Source organism: Oxyura jamaicensis, chromosome 5, assembly GCF_011077185.1.
Source record: "Oxyura jamaicensis isolate SHBP4307 breed ruddy duck chromosome 5, BPBGC_Ojam_1.0, whole genome shotgun sequence".
NCBI lineage: Eukaryota > Metazoa > Chordata > Aves > Anseriformes > Anatidae > Oxyura > Oxyura jamaicensis.
This window is the reverse complement of record NC_048897.1, coordinates 22,210,276-22,229,468: the sequence shown is the minus strand read 5'-3', so window position 1 is coordinate 22,229,468 and position 19,193 is coordinate 22,210,276. Positions and strand designations below refer to the sequence as shown.

At 38.7% G+C, this 19,193-nt stretch overlaps 1 protein-coding gene across 1 annotated transcript in view; it reads left to right on the top strand.

The window, feature by feature from the left end:
• RTF1 (RTF1 homolog, Paf1/RNA polymerase II complex component) overlaps window positions 1–18,902 on the top strand; it is a 31,890-nt gene extending 12,988 nt beyond the window's left edge. The window contains exons 4-18 of the mRNA XM_035327564.1: window positions 66–270; window positions 2,907–3,021; window positions 4,506–4,617; window positions 5,457–5,592; window positions 6,062–6,239; window positions 7,186–7,268; window positions 8,694–8,781; window positions 8,867–8,974; window positions 9,552–9,629; window positions 10,771–10,892; window positions 11,255–11,312; window positions 11,884–11,961; window positions 14,260–14,355; window positions 14,639–14,750; window positions 16,065–18,902. Coding sequence (XP_035183455.1) covers window positions 66–270; window positions 2,907–3,021; window positions 4,506–4,617; window positions 5,457–5,592; window positions 6,062–6,239; window positions 7,186–7,268; window positions 8,694–8,781; window positions 8,867–8,974; window positions 9,552–9,629; window positions 10,771–10,892; window positions 11,255–11,312; window positions 11,884–11,961; window positions 14,260–14,355; window positions 14,639–14,750; window positions 16,065–16,171 — 1,676 coding nt within the window. The 3' untranslated portion in view covers window positions 16,172–18,902. The remainder of the gene's footprint in view (window positions 1–65; window positions 271–2,906; window positions 3,022–4,505; window positions 4,618–5,456; window positions 5,593–6,061; window positions 6,240–7,185; window positions 7,269–8,693; window positions 8,782–8,866; window positions 8,975–9,551; window positions 9,630–10,770; window positions 10,893–11,254; window positions 11,313–11,883; window positions 11,962–14,259; window positions 14,356–14,638; window positions 14,751–16,064) is intronic.
• The last annotated feature ends 291 nt before the right edge of the window (window positions 18,903–19,193 follow it).

Sequence of the window (19,193 nt, the reverse complement as noted above, 5' to 3'; positions counted from 1 at the left end):
GCTACACTGAAGTGGTTGGCCTTTGCCCCAGCTGAATTTCACTGTCTTGTGACTTTGTGTTTTAGGAGAGGTGTCTGACTCAGAAAGCAACAGCTCCTCATCTAGCTCGGATTCAGATTCTTCATCTGAAGATGAGGAATTCCATGATGGCTATGGAGAAGATCTTATGGGAGATGAAGAAGACCGGGCTCGATTGGAACAAATGACAGAAAAGGAGAGAGAGCAGGAACTGTTTAACCGGATAGAGAAGAGAGAAGTGCTAAAGAGAAGGTAAACTTATCTGTCAATATTTGATAGTAAACTCATACAGGGTGTACTGTAAACAGCTCTGAATTAAATCCTTTGCAATGCATTGTTCAGTTAAACTGTTGAAACTAAATCCAACACATTAACAGTGACGTATAATGTATTCTATGTATTTCATATTGTACAAAATATATATTTTTTCATTTTTATGAAGTAGATGTGGAACGCTAACTCAAACTTCTGTTTCTGTGCCTTGCAGACAGCCTATTTAAATGTTGGTTGTTTTTTTTTAAATGGGGAGGGGGCAGAAAATAGGGAAAACAGCTAGACAGTACATCAGAGTGCAAGCAGTGAAGTCTGACTAACTTTTGCATAATGTCAAATTGTACAGCAAAGAAACTTTATGTGCGTTCACGTGAATTTGCTGTTCCCCACATTGTTTTTCATAGCTATTGCTGTATAGGAAACTGAGATGGAAATGTCTAGTGTTTTAGGATAAATATTCTCCAGCTAAATGCTTGTTCTATTTCTCTGCAGATAGCTTTTCTTTATTCTTAATTTGGACTTTTCTGTATGGAGACTGTACTGACTGGGCACTTGTATTTGGGGTCCAAGCATTCAGCATACTAAAACAAATTATTTTTCATGGTAGATCTTCACATCAATTATCCTTAAGGCTAGTTTAGAAGTGTATAACAGAAATCCTGCGCACTCTTGGAAATGTCTGTCTCTGGAAATTTCCTAGGTGTTGAACGGGTGTGGTTGCCAACTACTATTCTAGCTGTATATACCATTTTAGACACTAGGTGCCAGACAGAGTCAGTAGGACTGCTTTCTCCTCTGTCTTTTCTGTATTGGCCATCACATGCTGATACTTCAGGAATAGACAAAGCATAAGGCGCATAAGAGCTTCGGCAGTTTTTCAAAAGACAGTGGTGAAGCATGGAACAGTTTTAGGGTTTACCTCTTTATGGATGTGAAATTGGTTGGAAGACTAATAGAAAAGAGAGGGATGTTGAAAGAAGAGTGAGTGGTGTTGGACATCATACTCAAGGGGTCATTTGTGGATTTCTGCCATAGGTGTTGTAGTTTTATTTGTTACTATAATATTGCTCTGTCAGGCAATTTCCTTGTAGTATTTTTTCCTCCCCATATATCTAGCAAAAGATTTGGTGAAAGTGGGGCAAGTTTTGTCCAATTTATTTCTTTTTCAATGACTTTTATCTTTTCTATTAGTCAGTGAGAAATTTCTCTAGATGACTAATATCTGTTGTGTGAATCAAGCCAGTAAAATCAACTACTCATTTGTCTAAGCCAAAGCTAGAGCACTGTCTGAATGTGTTTTTAATACTACTTTCAGTGTCTTCTCTAGTCTGCTGCCCTCCTCAAAGGGATTAAAATCGGTGAAAGAGTGGACTTAGATCAGGTAGAAGGCCGCTGCTTTTCTGATTTTCTATCATAGGTCGGTAACAAAATATTTTGGTTTTAAAATGACTGCTGGAGAATACTTGATGCAAACGAGCTAAACAATTTAAGCTTGAGTTTCTGATTTAATCTTAAACAAGTTTGTCCTGTTCTGTGTAAAGGAGTTGGCAGGTAGAAGTAAGTGGAGGCTGGGAAGGACAGCAATTTCACTTTTTATGATAAGTTGAGTCTTTTCAAATGCTGCCTATATTTATGTCTTCCTGGGAGTTTTTTGGGATTACAGCAGATGTTGCATGTAGTATGATGCCTGTGCCCTGTGTGTTATGCTTCATGTTTAAGGCGTAAAAAGGCAACAAGCTCATCTGGCATTTCAGTTTCTTGTCTACAAAATCCAGTTGTAAAGGACTGAAAGGAATGGCCCATGTAATGTACATGTGGATAACACACCTGAAATTAGCGTTACTGGAAGATAAGTGGATTTTGTTTGCATTTTTGCATTTTTTTTTTTTTGCTTGTTGGTTCACATGCACACTTAACTAAAGCAACATTCCATCCATGCTGCAGTAGAATCCGTCACAGGACGGTTCCAGTGGAATCACTACTTTTCTGAATACAGTGGCTGAAAATGAGATTTCAGGATGACACGTTTAGGGAAGGTAGAAATAGGAGTGCTTAAACCGCAGAAACTTCCTGAGCCTGATGGAATGTGCTATAACAGCTGAAGGAGGACTCACTATGACTTCTTTTTCTTATGCAGACCAGTGCCAGTAGAAAGGTCAAGTTTCAGGAGGAAAAAGTTAGCATGATAGTGGTTTTAAAGAACCGAGTTTTTAACTGTTAAGATTCAAATTACATAAAATAGCCAATTGTTTTTATAATTGGAGGCAGTATGCAGTGATTGTTCTTCTGGCGAATATGAAGTAAGGGTTGATTTTTGGGGATTCTGTTACTATGTGATCTTCCCAGCCCTTCAGGTTAGCTCTCACCTTCTGTAAGCCTGCACCTTTCTGTGGTCAGCTTCTCTTTATCTTATTTTTCTTAAGGAAGAGAGGAGATACGGATGGGGAATGGGGAACAGCATAAGAACTAGCATTCCTAGCAGTGGAAGTGTTCCTTGAGGTTTACTAACCACATAAGATAGCATAAGATTTTCACATAGCATCTCAGTGGTACTTTGCTCACTCAGGGAGGGAGTATTCTCTCATGCACTCTTTGTTTCAAATATCTGCTAATAGGTTTGAAATTAAGAAGAAACTAAAAACGGCAAAAAAGAAAGAAAAGAAAGAGAAAAAGAAAAAGCAAGAGGAAGAGCAGGAGAAGAAGAAACTCACACAGATACAGGAATCCCAGGTAGGAAATGAAACTGTCCATAGTAATAAACTCTTTTCCCCCAGCAGCAGGGGATGGGATGCTGCCTCTCCTTGCCCTGCCTCTCCTTGCCCCTGCCCTTAATGTCAAACAGCAAGGTAAGCAGGTCAGAATTTGGTTCATTTAGATGCTTAAATATCTTTAGCCTTTCAGTTGATTTTAAACATCTTTGGCCTGCTGTGGAATGCACTCATAACTCCTTTCAATGGAAAACACAAAACGAATAAAAAGGTGTGGCAACATCTGTAGTTTCTGGGACAAGACCTATCATGCAGTCTGAAATTTTTCATATGTGGTCTTTTCTACAAGTCGAAGTTTGAGAGGGCAGGCCAGAAATTTCTCAGCTTTTTAAATGATGTGCAAAGGCAAGGCTTGAATGCTAAGAGGAACAGAAGTAATTCTAAAGTTTTTCCATCTCTAGCATAAAGAGGACAATACCTGTTTTTTTTTGTTGTTGTTTTGTTTTTCCCAGGGTGTGAGGCCTGTGTAATTGAACTATACTTTCAAATAGCTGAGTTTCGAAGTTAAGGTCCCACCCTTAACTTAAAAAGTCTGGGCAGTTATGCTCCCATGATAGGATAGGATTAATCTTGCTTAACTTGCAATCTATGAACTAGTTGTTTACACTTGTTGTCACTTGTCTGTCTGTGCAACATAGGAGGACATCTCCAGAGGGTAATTCAGCCTGCATTATTTTCTAGTGGAATAGGCGTTTAACACCTAAATAAAGCTAGGTAAGATGAGTTTTCCTTCAGGTACATAATAAGTGCAATGAGTCTCATCTTCAGGCACCTCTCAACTCTGCATATGGATGTACACATATATAGTCCATATATATACACATAATATGTAGAGTGTGTGCACATATACACATACATATATAAATATTAAATCATTGTATGCAGGGTTTTTTTACAGTACCTTACAGAAAAGACTTGACTTAAATGACTGCATCTTATTGTAGAAGCTGCACTCTGTGTTACTTGCTTTTCTTGACAGACCTGTAAGAAATGGAAAATATTAGAAGACTTACATTATTTCTGATTTTAGTACTTTTAACAAATCTTTTGTATTTACTGAAGACAAAACAAGTGCATTGGCTTTGCAGAGGTAGTAGTCAGTGAGACTAACATTTACCCACTTTTTCTTCATGACGTATTAGTTGCAGCATTAGTTCAATTTTATTTCTCTAGTCTTTTTGTATTATCTTAAGGAGGAGTTTGGGGATTAAACTTGGTGGCAGAAATGTTGAAGAATGAATGTTAACTATTTTTGATACGAAGTACAAAGAAGAAATATGCTTCAGATCAATTTCCCCTTCTCTAGACTAGGAAAAAACAAACTTCAAAAAAAACCCACGATTTTAAAATTGAGTTTATTTTTCATTTTAAGTTTTCAAGGTCTGCAAACAAACTCTTTTAATTATTGCACTTCAATGTGGAGTGATTTTCTGTGCATGTTTTTAGGTCATGTCACATAACAAAGAGCGGCGATCAAAGCGAGATGAGAAACTAGACAAGAAGTCTCAGGCAATGGAAGAGCTAAAAGCAGAAAGAGAGAAAAGGAAGAACAGAACAGGTATGAAGGCTTGTTGCTGGAACTATAAATTTTTGAGACCTCATTACAATATTTTGAGTGCTACTATCTAATTTCTAACTAATGCAGCAATCCTGCATCTTGGATGAATGAACTCCTTCTCTGCGTCTTCCTTGGTCTTCTGACCAACATAATCACCTAGGAAATTACTTCGTACATTTGGCTCTTAATTTATATTTTTTCCCACATACAGAATGGTCTGAGAACAAAGCAAACTTTCTTAGTAGTCCACTGAATGGCACTTACTAAATAATGTCTAATTTGAATTGGTTGCTTAGCTTCTGTTGTTTGATCTCTGAATAATCCAAACCGTATTTATTGTACTTGTGCTATCTTGTATACGTTTGCTTATTTTTCACAGGCACGTCATCTTGTCCTTCTTGCCATGGACTTTTAATGTAACCTTTTTTGTTTTACTGCTGGGTTTTGATTGTGGTCTACCCTAAATATAATACTTTTTTTTTGGTGCAAAATAACAATAAATTGTCTGATCATGATAGTTTTAACTTGTATGTATTCAATTCTTAGCCTATCTTGTATGGCACATGCAGTCAAGTTGGGAGGCTGAAGATAAATATAACTGAGATTTAAGATGCGTTTAAATTATTTTAGTTTCTCAGTCTGAGTATATACAATGGCATTCTTAGCCTACCAGTGGCTTTAATCATGTGGCACTTATATCAAATGTAAAACTAACAGCTTTCTGTTGTACTGCTGCTTTTTAAACTTTTTTAATCAATGAGGTATCATCTCAGAAAGAAAGCTTTCATTTAAAAAAAAATCACAGCATGCTTTTCCTTGTTCTCTCTCCTCTTCCCCAGCTGAACTGCTTGCAAAAAAACAGCCATTAAAAACTAGTGAAGTATACTCTGATGATGAAGAGGAGGAAGAGGATGACAAGTCTAGTGAGAAAAGTGATCGCTCATCCAGATCCTCATCCTCTGATGAAGAGGAAGAGTAAGTAGTAAATGGTGGACTGTGATTATTGTGTGTTCATAAGCACAGGTAATCACCTGGTGTAGGTACATACTGCTTTAGAGAATTACTTGGGAGCAGATCAGTGTGTCTAAGGTATTGCCTTGAGCCCCCTTTACACTGTTTACAGATTTGTTTAGTCCTATTGTTCAGCAGCTACAGAACCCTGGCACATTAGCAGATAAGAAACATATGCCTTATTTAAAAAAAAAAAGAAAGATATGACTTATTTTAAAACTTTAGCCTTTAAGCTGTCTTGGTGCATGAGTCTGTCTTGTGGTAGCAGAGGTAACAAGTCTAGTCACTAGGACTTAGCATTCATTAAGAAAGGTTTAATGCAAGATTCATATATCTATGGTCAACTAGTGTGCTGCATCTCGCTCAGGGCCCCCTTTTCAGGAAAAAATAGAGACATAATCATCCTTTTTCCTTCTCAACTTTCTCAAATCAGGAAAGAAGAAATTCCTCCTAAATCTCAGCCAGTGTCCTTGCCTGAAGAACTGAACCGAGTACGGTTATCGCGACACAAGCTCGAACGCTGGTGTCATATGCCCTTCTTTGCCAAGACAGTCACTGGTTGCTTTGTCCGTATTGGTATTGGAAATCACAACAGCAAACCTGTTTATCGGGTGAGTTTAGTTCCAAAGGATTTAGTTCTTTTTCTGTAATACAATATTTGCAGCTTAGTATAAACTGTGGTACCTGTGTTTTTTTGGGTGGTTAATGTAAAAAAAATTAAAAGTTTATAACCAGAAAGCATAATTGGTGCCAGAGGAGTGGAGGCGACTGCTTTAAAGGCAAATAAATCAATGGGACCAGTTAGGCCAATAAACTGTTTCAAAATTTTCACCTTTAAATCAAACTAATTGATAACAAGGTGTATACATGTGTGTGTATCATATGATCGTGGAGCACTAACAAAGCCTGTTCTTTCAGCTTTGGTTCATGCTGTCTTGTCTCTTCATTTGTATTGCAAACTAGAATTCAGGACTCTGCTTTGACCAAGCAAGGTTGAGTAAGAGTCATTCCTTATTTCTGGGAATATTCTCAAGTTACTCTGTGGTCTCAGTTCTCACTTTACAAAGGGTTTCTAGTACATCAGTGAGCTTCAGAAGAGAAGGGGATTTAGAGCACAGTTTTGTTTTAGAGCTTCATTGCTCTAACTGCACAATCATAGGATACAATAATATTGTCTAAAATTGCATTAAAATGGTCCCCAGAAGGGCTGCATTTAGTATGTGGATAGCTATGGTGTATTTCATTTGGGACATTCAATTAACCCTAGTTTAGTTTAACGTAAACAAAACAGGAAGGTGCGCATCATTTGGCTAGGAGTTAGACTGAAAAGATGCAAAAATGCATCAAGCTTTTTATAGAGTTTTCCAACTCGAAGGTGATACATGATGAACTGATTGAGTACCTGATAAGGTACACTGAAGAGTCCTGCTTTCTTTGATGTAGTTAGAATGGTTAATTAGAATAAGGTTTTTGATGTCTAGTGAAAAGGCTTAAATATGTCAGATATGTTCTAGGAAGACACACAAAAACCTCTTTCATCCTTTCTTTTGCGTATAGGTTGCTGAAATAACTGGTGTGGTGGAGACCGCAAAGGTTTACCAACTTGGTGGTACCCGGACAAACAAAGGACTACAGTTGCGGTAAGAAGCCCTCATCAGTTCACAAATCGGTGTCCTTCTTATAGCATGCGATGTTCCCTGGTTTGGAGTGGTTTGGAGATGAGAGCTAAAAAAACAAATCAGGCCTTGCAATGACTTTTACTGTTAGGATGCTTTTTTTGTGGTTTTATTGTTTGATTTCCAACACTTATCCATAATTAAATCATTAAAAATCTCATGCAGAGACTTATGTTTGTGTTGACAGCTGAGCCGTTTATTTGCACTAGTAACCCATGATTGCTCATATAGACTACTTGAACTTTGCCCTATTCTTTCCTATGTTTTCACCACTATTGCTATAATCAGGTGTTAGAAATATGCATCATTTGAAGGTATACATGATGAGGTCTGGTGTATGTGTTATGACAGAAATAGTACTTTGTAGGGAAGAAGCTGAATATAGTATCATTTCTTAGTTGTTCTTACAGCCTTTATAAGGATTGTGTGATGAGGTTTAACAGTTCCAATACAAAACATCCTGGTAAGATAGGTCAAGAAGATATTAACCATTTGGGAGAAACAGATAAGTATGTGGAGAATAGATGTGGGTGCAAATGTGGAATAACAGAAAGAAGTCTTATCTAAATCCATCATGACATAGAATAGCTTCTCAGGAGAGAGCTCATGTTTTGATTGAAATTTACACCATGGCAACCACATTTAGTAGTGGTTAGTAGCAGTGGTAGTTCAGCTGGTAGTGCTCCACAGAATGTAGTCTCTAAGGCTTACTGGCCCTTGATTAGCCAATGAATGGGAAATCATGCAGGGGTTGGCTCCAGCAATGTACAATTCAGTACTGCTTACAGGCAATTTCTACTGGTCCAAACATGAAAGAACTTTGTGTTTCCTAAGATCATGGAATGGGTCACCGAACAGGGTACTTGTGGTTCAGGTGTGAGAGAAGCTGAAGATGATCAAAAGGCTGGAAAACCTCTCCTCTGAAGACAAGTTGAGGGAGTTGAGGTTCTTCTGTTTAGAGAAGAGAAGGCTTTGGGGAGACTTTACAGCCTCCTTCCATTACCTAAGGAGGGTCTAAAAGAAAGCTGGAGAAGGGACTCTCTGTCATGGAGGGGGGTTGGACCTAGATGATCTTTAAGGTCCATTCCAACCTGAAGCATTCTGTGATTCTAAGTCTGCTTCTCTTCACTACGGAGCGTATTACTTGCTTAACTGACCATTTCCTGCAAACTTGCTGTGAAGTATTCCTTTGTATTACTACTAAGTACTAAGAGCTAACTTAGGCTCCTGAACTCTGTCAGACCTTACTGAAGTTAAGAATAGATAGCACATGAGCAAAAAGTAGCCTTAAGTGTCTATTTCAGGACTTCATGGGTCAATTTGTTACTTAAAGATAGAATATCACAGCTCTGTACCATAAGAAAGGGTTGTTGCATTTTCTTGTTGCAGGCATGGCAGCGATCAGCGTGTGTTTCGTTTGGAGTTTGTCTCAAATCAGGAATTTACTGAAAGTGAGTTCATGAAGTGGAAGGAAGCGGTAAGTTTGCCAGACTTCAGTTTCTTCTAAGCAGCCTTCTGCTACGGGTATTCTAAGTGAAAACTAAACTTGTTATTGTATTTAGATGTTCTCTGCTGGAATGCAGCTACCCACACTAGATGAGATAAACAAGAAGGAAGTGTCCATCAAAGAAGCCCTCAACTACAAGTTTAATGACCAGGACATTGAGGAGGTAAACAGCGTGTTGTAGTAAGGCTCTTGCGATGCTTAAAGGTGGAAGGAACTCATGGAGTAGAGCATTAGTTCTTACAAAGTGAAATTATCATAGTATCTTCTTCCTAAGGAAAAAATGAAATTGTGTAACTGGATAGAATAGCTTGGTGATCCAGCTGTTGTTTGGTTCTGACTGCTGCTTTACTTCATCCTTTGTGCCCTGTTACCTTCCTCCTCAACTTGTGTTGCAGAGCTTTGAACTCCTAATCCAGGTGTGGCAACTTAGTTCTCAAGTTCTGGAAAGCTAACAGCATCATCATAGATGCATTTATCAGAGTTTCTGCGGCTTAATATTTGCTTCATACTGACCGAATGTGATTAGCATCAGATTTTTATAGGTCGTAAGTGTGGGGAATGGAGCTGTAACTCATTACCAACTCACAAATTAAAAACAACAGCAGAGAAAGAGCATGAGTAAAATTCTGTGGCAGTAAGTACATTTCTTAGGTGATACTGATCTGTTGCTTCTAGTGTCTAAGTATTAAAGTAGACATTTCATACCTTCATATCCTTGCTGTTTCTTCTGGTTATTACAGATTGTGAAAGAGAAGGAAAGGTTCAGAAAAGCCCCTCCAAATTATGCTATGAAGAAAACTCAGCTGTTAAAGGAGAAGGTGAGAGATGAGATGATGCTTACAAACTTAATGCAGTCTTTGATTTAGAAGAACTGGAGCTTGTCTGGATTTTGGCAGAAGTCAGCAGTAAGCTTGACTTTATGCAGTTAAGAGGCAGCTCTTAAGGTTCACTGCTGGGTTCAGAACACGTAGAATCCAGTTTAAGCTGTTGCATTCCTTCATTAAGGACAATTGCCAACGATACTAGCTGATACTAGAAGTTAAGCAGTTTTACTTCAGGAACTAATTTTCCTTTAACTTTTTTGCAGGATACTCACTAGTAACATTTGAAAGTTGACTTCAAAACTAGTGTAAAATTGTCTTTTTGCTCAGTGTTGACTGAGTTTTTACTTTGTTATGACTAGTAATTTATATTTAAAAGAATACACTGGAGGGTTTTACTTGCCTTTAAACTGTTTTACATGTCAACTTCCTGGAATGCATAGACCTAACAGTTATGAGAAGTCAAAGCCCAGCAGACAAGTAAACAAGCAGTCTTAAGTATCCCTGAGGACAAAGATGTAAAACATTGTTTTTGTTTGTGCAGCCGTTTTTCAAGATCCTCATGCTTCATTCAGAGTAAAAACAAAGATCATGTTAATCATTAGTTCTGTGTTCTTTGACTTAAATGTAGTGTTTGGTCATTTTTTACTCTGCGTGAATTTGTAAACAGTGCAGAGGAGTGCAATTGCCTTTTGTTGTCACCAGGTGGCATAATAAGCTACTGTTGTTGTCTGTCTGATGCTTTAGTAGGGGACCCTCCAACTTGCTTAAATAAGTGGCAACTCACAATTGAAGAAATAATCGGTCTCTTCCTGGGCTGACAAACAGCAATATTAAAACTTAATCTAAATGAGTTGTCCTAGTCATGCTGAGACTAGTGTTCCTAAGTCATCTTTACTTTCAGGTGTTTCAAAGGTTCATGGAATCCTTCAGAATGAGAGGTCCAGTTTTGCTTTAAGTTGAAGGGAAATTTTAGCTCTCCACTATATTCTATATAGTATATACTATACGGTATATGGGGTTAGAACACCTGCAACTGGAATAGGGTTTAGCTGGCTGATTTGTGCATCTATCACTCGTTTCTCTGACTGGCATTGTGGTAAAGAGTAGTATCTAATGAATTATTGTTTGGTTGAAGGCCATGGCTGAGGACTTGGGGGACCAAGATAAGGCCAAACAGATTCAAGATCAGCTTAATGAACTTGAGGAGAGAGCAGAAGCCCTGGATCGTCAGCGAACAAAAAACATTTCTGCAATCAGGTAAGAAACAGATATTGGGAACTTTCTTTCTAAAATAGTATCAACCAAAAGACATGGAGAAATCAGTTAAATCGGTAGTGATCTAGTTGTAAGGCTTTGTTTCCTTTTTTGTACAGTGTATTCATGAAGCTTATATCATGATATCTCTGGATTTTGCCCCTCTCTACTTCCTTTTATGTGTCATTCAGTTAAAACTGTCAAAGATAAAAACTCATAACCAGGATAGCAATTGTGTTGTGTAAGAGTAATTTGTAATCAGATGAAGATGTAAAAATGCTGATAGGCATTTTATTGTATAGAGGTTGATAAATGACAGTCACTTTCTTTTTCTTTTTCCCCTCTTTTTTTTTTTTCTTCTGCAGTTACATCAACCAGAGAAATAGAGAGTGGAATATCGTTGAGTCTGAGAAAGCTCTCGTGGTAAATAATGCCAAATTAATGCTTCTGTGCATAGAGAGATGAAATGATGCATAGCAAGATAATTGCATGATGAAATTACTCATTTTTAATGATCTTATAACACCTTTTATATAGGCAAGTGACGTGATTTTTTTTTTTTGTTTTAAGCAAATTGCTTTATCTTTTTGATCAACTCAGGAGATTACTGACTGTAATAGTGACTTAGCACGTTCTGTAAGGGGAAAAAAAAATCGGAAAGGAGACTTCAGAGAATGAAATAGTAGACGAAATAGTCAGTTCTCTGTAGTAACGCTTCTATTAAGAATAGAAGCTTCTTAAGAAATACGTAAGCCTCAGTTACCTTGCAAGTTATGTGGCTATATTCTGTTGTATTCAGTAAGGGCAGTTTTGCTCTGTGAAGTGTAGGGTTGTGGGTGTTACAAAATCTTTCTGGTCTGTAATGCTGTTACTGTTTTTGTCTCTAACCTTGATATTATATATTGCTGGTGAGTTACCTGCATGGCTGTGGTGCTGTGGGAGGATTTATAACCATGCAAGTAGCTAACTGCAAAACAATGTGCTTCTTCTTCAGGCTGAAAGTCACAGTATGAAAAACCAACAAATGGACCCCTTTACTAGGCGGCAGTGCAAGCCCACAATAGTGTCTAATGTGAGTGTAATATTTAAGTTCAACTGAGGCAATATGCAGAAAAATGTTAACCAATGTAATAATGCAGGGATTAGGAAGGAAAATGTTATTTGTACTCGTTCCTAACTGTGCCATGTGCTATAATGCTCGGGGGCTCCAGGGGGTTCTAGTCTCACTATCCCCCAAAAAGGAAAAAGCAATACTTTTTTTTTTCTCCATAAAACTATAAAGGACATGAGTGGTAGGAGCATGTATGTGGAGGTGCAAATCTGCCTTGGATTTTTGTAGAAAATTCTTATATGTAGAATCATAGAATATTCCGAGGTGGAAGGGACCCATAAGGATCATCAAGTCCAACTGCTTGCACTGCACAGGTTACCCAAAAGTTTAGACCATGTGACTTAGTGCAGAGTCCAAACGTTTCTTAAATTCGTACAGGCTTGGTGCAGTGACTACTTCCCTGGGGAGCCTGTTCCAGTGCGCAACCACCCTCTCAGTGAAAAATCTCCTCCTGATATCTAGTCTGAGCTTCACCCTGTTCCCGTGGGTCCTATCACTGGTGTTTGTGGAGAATAGGTCACCTGCCCCTCTACTCCCCCTCGCAAGGAAGTTGTAGACTGTGATGAGGTCCCCCCTCAGCCTCCTCTTCTCCAGGCTGAACAGGCCCAGTGACCTCAGCCGCTCTTCATACGTCATCCCCTCCAGGCCCTTCACCATCGTCACCCTCCTCTGGACACTCTCCAACAGTTTGTCCTTTTTGTACCGTGGTGCCCAGAACTGCACACAGCACTCAAGGTGAGGCCACACCAGTGCAGAGTAGAGCAGGACGATCACTTCACTTGCCCCACTAGCGATGCCGTGCTTGATGCACCCCAGGATACGGTTGGCCCTCCTGGCTGCCAGGACACACTGCTGGCTCATATTCAACTTGCTGTCAACCACAGCCCCCAGATCCCTCTCTGCGGGGCTGCTCTCCAGCATCTCGTCGCCCAGTCTGTATGAACGGCCAGGGTTGCCTCGTCCCAGGTGCAGGACCCAGCACTTGCTTTTGTTAAACTTCATGCGGTTGGTGATCGCCCAGCTCTCCAACCTGTCAGATCTCTCTGCAAGGCCTTTCCACCCTCGTCCGAGTCTACAACTCCTCCAGGTTTGGTGTCATCAGCAAATTTGCTCAAAACACCTTGTAGTCCTACATCCAAATCGTTTATAAAGACATTAAAGAGGACTGGCCCTAAGATAGAGTCTTGAGGGACCCCACTAGAGACCTTCTGCCAGCCTGATGTGGCCCCATTTACCACAACCCTTTGAGCCCTGCCTGTCAGCCAATTGCTCACCCATCGTATGATGTTTTTGTTAAGCTGTATGCTGGACGTTTTGTCCAGTAGGATCTTATGGGAAACCGTGTTGAAAGCCTTGCTGAAGTCAAAAGATCACATCAGCTGGTTTCCCTTGGCCGACTAGATGAGTGATCTTATCGTAAAAGGAAATCAAATTTGTTAGGCAGAATAGAAAAGTAGAATTACTCTTTACACTGATTTAGTTAGCTTTGGGAAAACAGCTTTCTTTAGGTGTGAGTTTTGCTTCTAGTTGGTTGAGATTTTCTTTAAAGATCTGTGAAAGGAAAGAAGAGACCAGACATTTTGGGCCTGTGATGAATGGAGTAGTTTAACACAAACTTCCACTGTGATAGTGGCAAAACCTGCTATTGCAATCCATATCTGTATAAATGATGGATAACAAAGTTGAGTGATCAGCTCTTCTAAACGATTTGGCTTTGAAACATGTTCTGAAATAATATACAATTCTGGTATCAGTACTTAAAAAAAAAAAAAGTCAAGTGGGATCTTGTCAGTCTCTACAAATTAACAAGGAAATAATTATTTATTTCAGGCCCTGCAATAAAATCTCTTTATTAGAAAGAAGAATCATAGTTGCTGAGTAGATCCATTATGGTAGACAACTATTACCATGTAAAGAAAAATCTTTTAATAACTTTGTCACTAATAGAGTGTTTCAGCCAGAACTGTAAGCTAAAAGCAATCCTGAGGACAGTTTTAAGACCAGTCACAGGATCAGATCGCATCAACGAGAAATGTACTATCTTCTCAAAGAAAGACTTTCTGCAGAAATTTTTTAGTTTAGTACTACCAGATGCACTACATAGGTATCAGGATGTCTTAATGTCTTCAAGATCCTGAAGACTGGGCTAACTGATCTATATCTTCTTTTGGTTTTATATTAATGGATATGAGCACTGTCTCAACAAAATGGCAGTATAGTTTTTCACCAATTTAAATAGTGTTTTATTTTCCCCTGCAGTCCAGAGATCCTGCTGTACAAGCTGCCATCCTTGCACAGCTAAATGCAAAATACGGATCTGGTGTACTACCAGATGCTCCAAAGGACATGAGTAAGGCAAGTTTCATTTTCTGCCTCTGTTTTGTGTTCCCTCCTACCATCGCAGCTTTGCTCTAGAATGTTATGACTAATAGATGTGCATGCTTCAGCTCTAGAAATAAGTATGCTGCAAAGCATTATTATAGAACAGCTTTTTCTTATACGGGGAAAGAAAATTAAGTTTCTTCAGCACTGTGGAAGCTAAACTAAATATGTTTGTGATGAAAGCTGGGCTGAAAAGTATTCTTGTTACCTTTGTCTAGACACATAAGGGTTGGAAATTTACTTATTTTTCTTCCAGGGTCAAGGGAAGGATAAAGATGTGAACTCTAAATCAGCCAGTGATCTCTCGGAAGATCTTTTCAAAGTACATGACTTTGATGTAAAGATTGATCTTCAGGTTCCCAGTTCTGGTACGTTTTCCAGTTGAGTTTGGGTGTGTGATGGCACAGATCATTATGGTAGAGCTTAGTTCTTTCAGAGTCAATGGTGGGCTTTTGAAAATGGGAGCAAAGGATCTGTGTTTGTCTTCTTGGCAAGTAGCAAGTGTCTTCAGTTGAGAAGGAGAGGTATGTCTGCGAGTGACATTCACTGAGAAAACAAGAGCAGCTGGATTGTGTTACACTGGAAGCCTGTATATATTTGTATCCTTGCTCCAAATGCCTAGGGAGAAAACTAGGTAACGAGTTTTCTGATACATTCTTCCAGTCTACAGCATCTGTGGCTTCTGTAATCCTTGAGAAACATCTGAGTGTGTTGTATTTAATAAGCTTTGATATCTATGCTGATACTTAGTCTACAAATTTGTCTAGTTGCTTTTGAAACCAGATAAATTCTGGGTATCTGTAATGTCCTACTCCATAATCTGTGTATGCACTATGCGGATAAAGTATTGGTAAAGCAGCAGGTTCAAAAATCAAGCTGCTGTTTGCTGACTTAAGTATTTCCCATAGTGTTGAAGCAAAAATGTATGGGGACCAAAATACTGGGAAAGAGAATGAAGGTGTACTTACAGACATACATTTAAAATCTTATAAAGAAGGGGAAGTAGAAGAGGTTGAGTCCTTCCAAACTAGATCAAGGTTGGAATTCTGGATATGAGACTAGAATTTGGTAGGGTGGCAAGAATAGTAGTGTGAATGCGAATTATGAACTACAGGAAGCTGGCAAGCAGATAAAGGCTAGGCACAGAACACTGAGAACTAGAAAGGAGGCTGAAAAGAGTATGGTAGAGAGACAATATCGATACAGGTTTAAGTATGGATGGTGTCTTTTGACAACACTTGTATCCTGTTCAGTGCAGTCTTCTTTCAAAACGGAAAAATTGGGATTATTTAAAGTGTGTGTAAGGTGTGTGTTGTAGATATGGGTAAGAAGTCTTACTTTCGTCTCATTTGTCTCTCTTGTGCTTGCTATTCTTTCTAATGGGATGGTGATCTGTCGAAGATCTGAGATGAAAGGCTCCGTGTGTATTGTGATTTCAATATGCTGCAGAGTAGTTTTCTTAAGAAATGAAAGTAATTCTATTGGCAGAAAGCAAGTTTAACAAATGAAGCGATTTTGAAGATAAGCAACCAGATACTGGCTATGTTAACTTTTAACATGATGTACACCAGAGAAGCCAAATGTGATTTTTGTGGTGAAGCTGTCAGTAAAAACAAGAAGTAAAGTAAAAATTGGTAGTTCTCATTTATTTTGGTCCTCACTCTTTCTCTTATCCCCAACAGAATCTAAGGCACTGGCCATCACCTCCAAGGCTCCACCAGCAAAAGATGGTGCCCCTCGGAGATCATTGAATTTGGAGGACTACAAAAAGAGGCGGGGGCTTATTTGAGCACGCCCACTCTGCTGCTTCTGATCCTGCATGCTCCATGATGTCCTACCTTTTCTTCCTCCCTTTTCAGTTCTCCCTTCTGGGTTGGAGCAGCAATGGAGCTGGGAAGAGACTCTTTAAAACTGCCAGTCATCTGTAACATAAACCATTCAACTATTTACTGTATAGACCTCCCTTCTTGCCCTTTCCTCCTGCCCCCCTCACAAATGTGGATCTGTGCTATTTGGGGTCTTCCCATTTCTTTTAGTTTGATTTTTTTTTTTATTTTATTTTGTTGATGCAGCTCGTTGGTCTACTCTGTGTTCAGTATTAGCCTGAGGTCTGGATTTCCGTAGGAATCTCTTGGTGGTCGCAGAATCAGCACTTGGTGATCTCCCCTTACATACCACCACAGGCACAGTGAATAAACATTGGCGCAAGACCTTTGTGGCTGGAAGGTCATCTGCACTTTCTTCTTCCTCTTCTTCCTCCTTCATCCTAGCTTTGGAGAAGGGAATCTTCAAAAACTGGCTTAGGTTCAAAGTGTAAATTTTTTTGGGAGGGTTGTGTGACTTTTTTTCAGGTGTTTTTTATCATTTTTAAGCTGCAGTACTATTTGTATCCGTCTGTCACAGTTCTTTACGGCTGTTTTGAATTTCTACCAGCTGTACTTGAGCATCTGAAATTGCAAGAAAGAAACTCATTAAATGTGATTCTTCTTACTAAAACGGCTTGGCTGATATAGCTGTTTAACTTCATGTTCCCTTTTTTACTTTCACGTAACTGATGAGAGAGGTACACAGCTCTTGATGTGGGACTTGTCATCTGTAGCACATCTGGAGTCTCCAGCTTTGACTGAGTGGAGTAGCTCTTTCTGGGATGCCCCTGGGGTGCTCATTGGTTGGGCTTTAGTTTCTTTTCCAAGACTCCAATATTACTTATTTGTTAAGTCATCGTGTCTTCACTGGGCTCTAGCTCACGTTTGTTTCTTGCATTGTGAACCATTTAAACCGGGCTCTATGAAACAAACAAACAAAAAATAAATAAAATAAAATCACTTTGTGTGAAAGGGGAAGGACACAGTAAGGACACAGTAGAAAGGTCAGTGGGTAATGTATGAGAGGTAGCCTATGTGCATTTTTCATATATAAACTGGTACATGTGGAGTGCAACACTAGCACAAGAATTGTATGGCTTTATGGAATATTTGACTGGACACAAGGTGACAGCTCAATTATCACTCAGGTGTTTTAAAAAAAATAAAATAATAAAAAAATAAAAAAAAATCAAAGTGTAAATATAAGTGACATTTTAAAAAGAGCTTTTCCAAACAAGATACAACTGAATATATGGAGCTAAGAACTAAATTAAAAGAAAATTAGAAGTCTAGAAGGTTAGAGGCCCTCGTTCAGGTAAGCGTGCAAGCACGTGTTTGTTCCTACTCAGGCCAGTACGAATATGCTAACTTAAGCACTGAACTGGATAGGAATGTTTCTGGGGGACCCCGAAGAGGGAAAATGCTGATGCTCTTTTTGTGTCAGAGCATTACTATTTTTCTGAAATCATACACTGGTTATGTCTGAACCTGTGTTTGATAACTTTCTTGTTGGATTCTTAATGAAACTTTAATCTAGTTCTTATTTAACTTTCTCTTATTCCTTTTTTAACAGTAGCTTTAAAGAAACATCATGTAATTGTGTGCAGATTGATACTATGAACTGTGTATAAAAAGAAATCAACCTATGAAGCAGCTATAATCTACCATGTAAACAAATTAGGGATACTTCTGTACTTATTTACTGAATAGTCCATAATTCTAGGACACATGGATTATTCCGTAAATATGTAATCATAGACTGCTTTATTTGATGGCCTTTTTTAGCAGCTTCTCTGGAGTTGTTGTAGGCTCTCACGTATATGTACTTTTAACTTTTTTAAGAGTGGATTTATGGAATCCATGGAATACCGTGATAACTTCATAGGAGACATCGTGATTCACTGTGTAGATACGCATTTGACATGATTTTGTTTTTTCAACAGCTTCAATGATGTTAAAGATTTGTAATAAAAAAGTATCAAAACTTATTTTGCAATAGCCAGTTTTCACAATAATCACTCTCCAATGCTTTGCAGAAATAATTGCAAAATCAAGCAACTCAGAAGTTGATTTTCCCATGGCAATGCCTCAGAGCTCTGGGGTGCAGTGAACAGTGGTCTCTGAAGGTAATGTTAACTCCAGACTCAGTATTTTTAATATGGTTGCCCTTGATGCGTTGGTATTAGTGAACTTCTACATCTGGTAACACACAGGTAGTCTGTACTGCAGTCAAAAATATCAATGAGACCTGACCTGTACAGTGTTGCAAGAAACTTTTAGTGGAGACAAAACAGGAGAGTTAAGAATGTGGAAATGAATGGTGGACTATGTCCTATTAATCTGCAACTATCAAACTGCCACTTACCCTCTTAAAGTCTCCGGATGCTGCTGAAATGCTGTTCTTGAGAGAGGCAACAGTCAGTAAAGTGTCATGCTCTCTTATATTGAGAACAATACATCAAGAAAGTACTCTGAATAGTTACAGAACTGTGTATGAAAGCTGTAATCTTTTTTTCCTTTAAGTGCATGTAAAGGTGAGTGACTACACCTCCCGCTCATTAGGGAGAGATTTGTTTGCTTTGTTTCATTGGTGTCCTAGCATAGTTCATTACAATTGTACAGACTTCTATAAATAAACTTGGTTTGTTGGTTTAATAAGGTTGATTATGTTTATCCCTTGATCTGAGGTGCTAAGAGTTTCCTGTTTGTGGAAGTTTGGTTTTTTCAGAAACTTAACACTTCACTGGAAATTTAAGAAATAAAATACTAACACTGTAAAATAACTAATGAAAAATAAGGCCTTTCTCTTGCAAGAGGGGCTGTTTACTCCTGGATCACTCTCTGATGACTAGAGTTGCTCCTTACCACTAGAATCAAACGGAGCCTGTTGGAAGGTCAGTTCACTTGCATTTCTGCTGCATCTTGTTAAATATACAAACTTTGCTT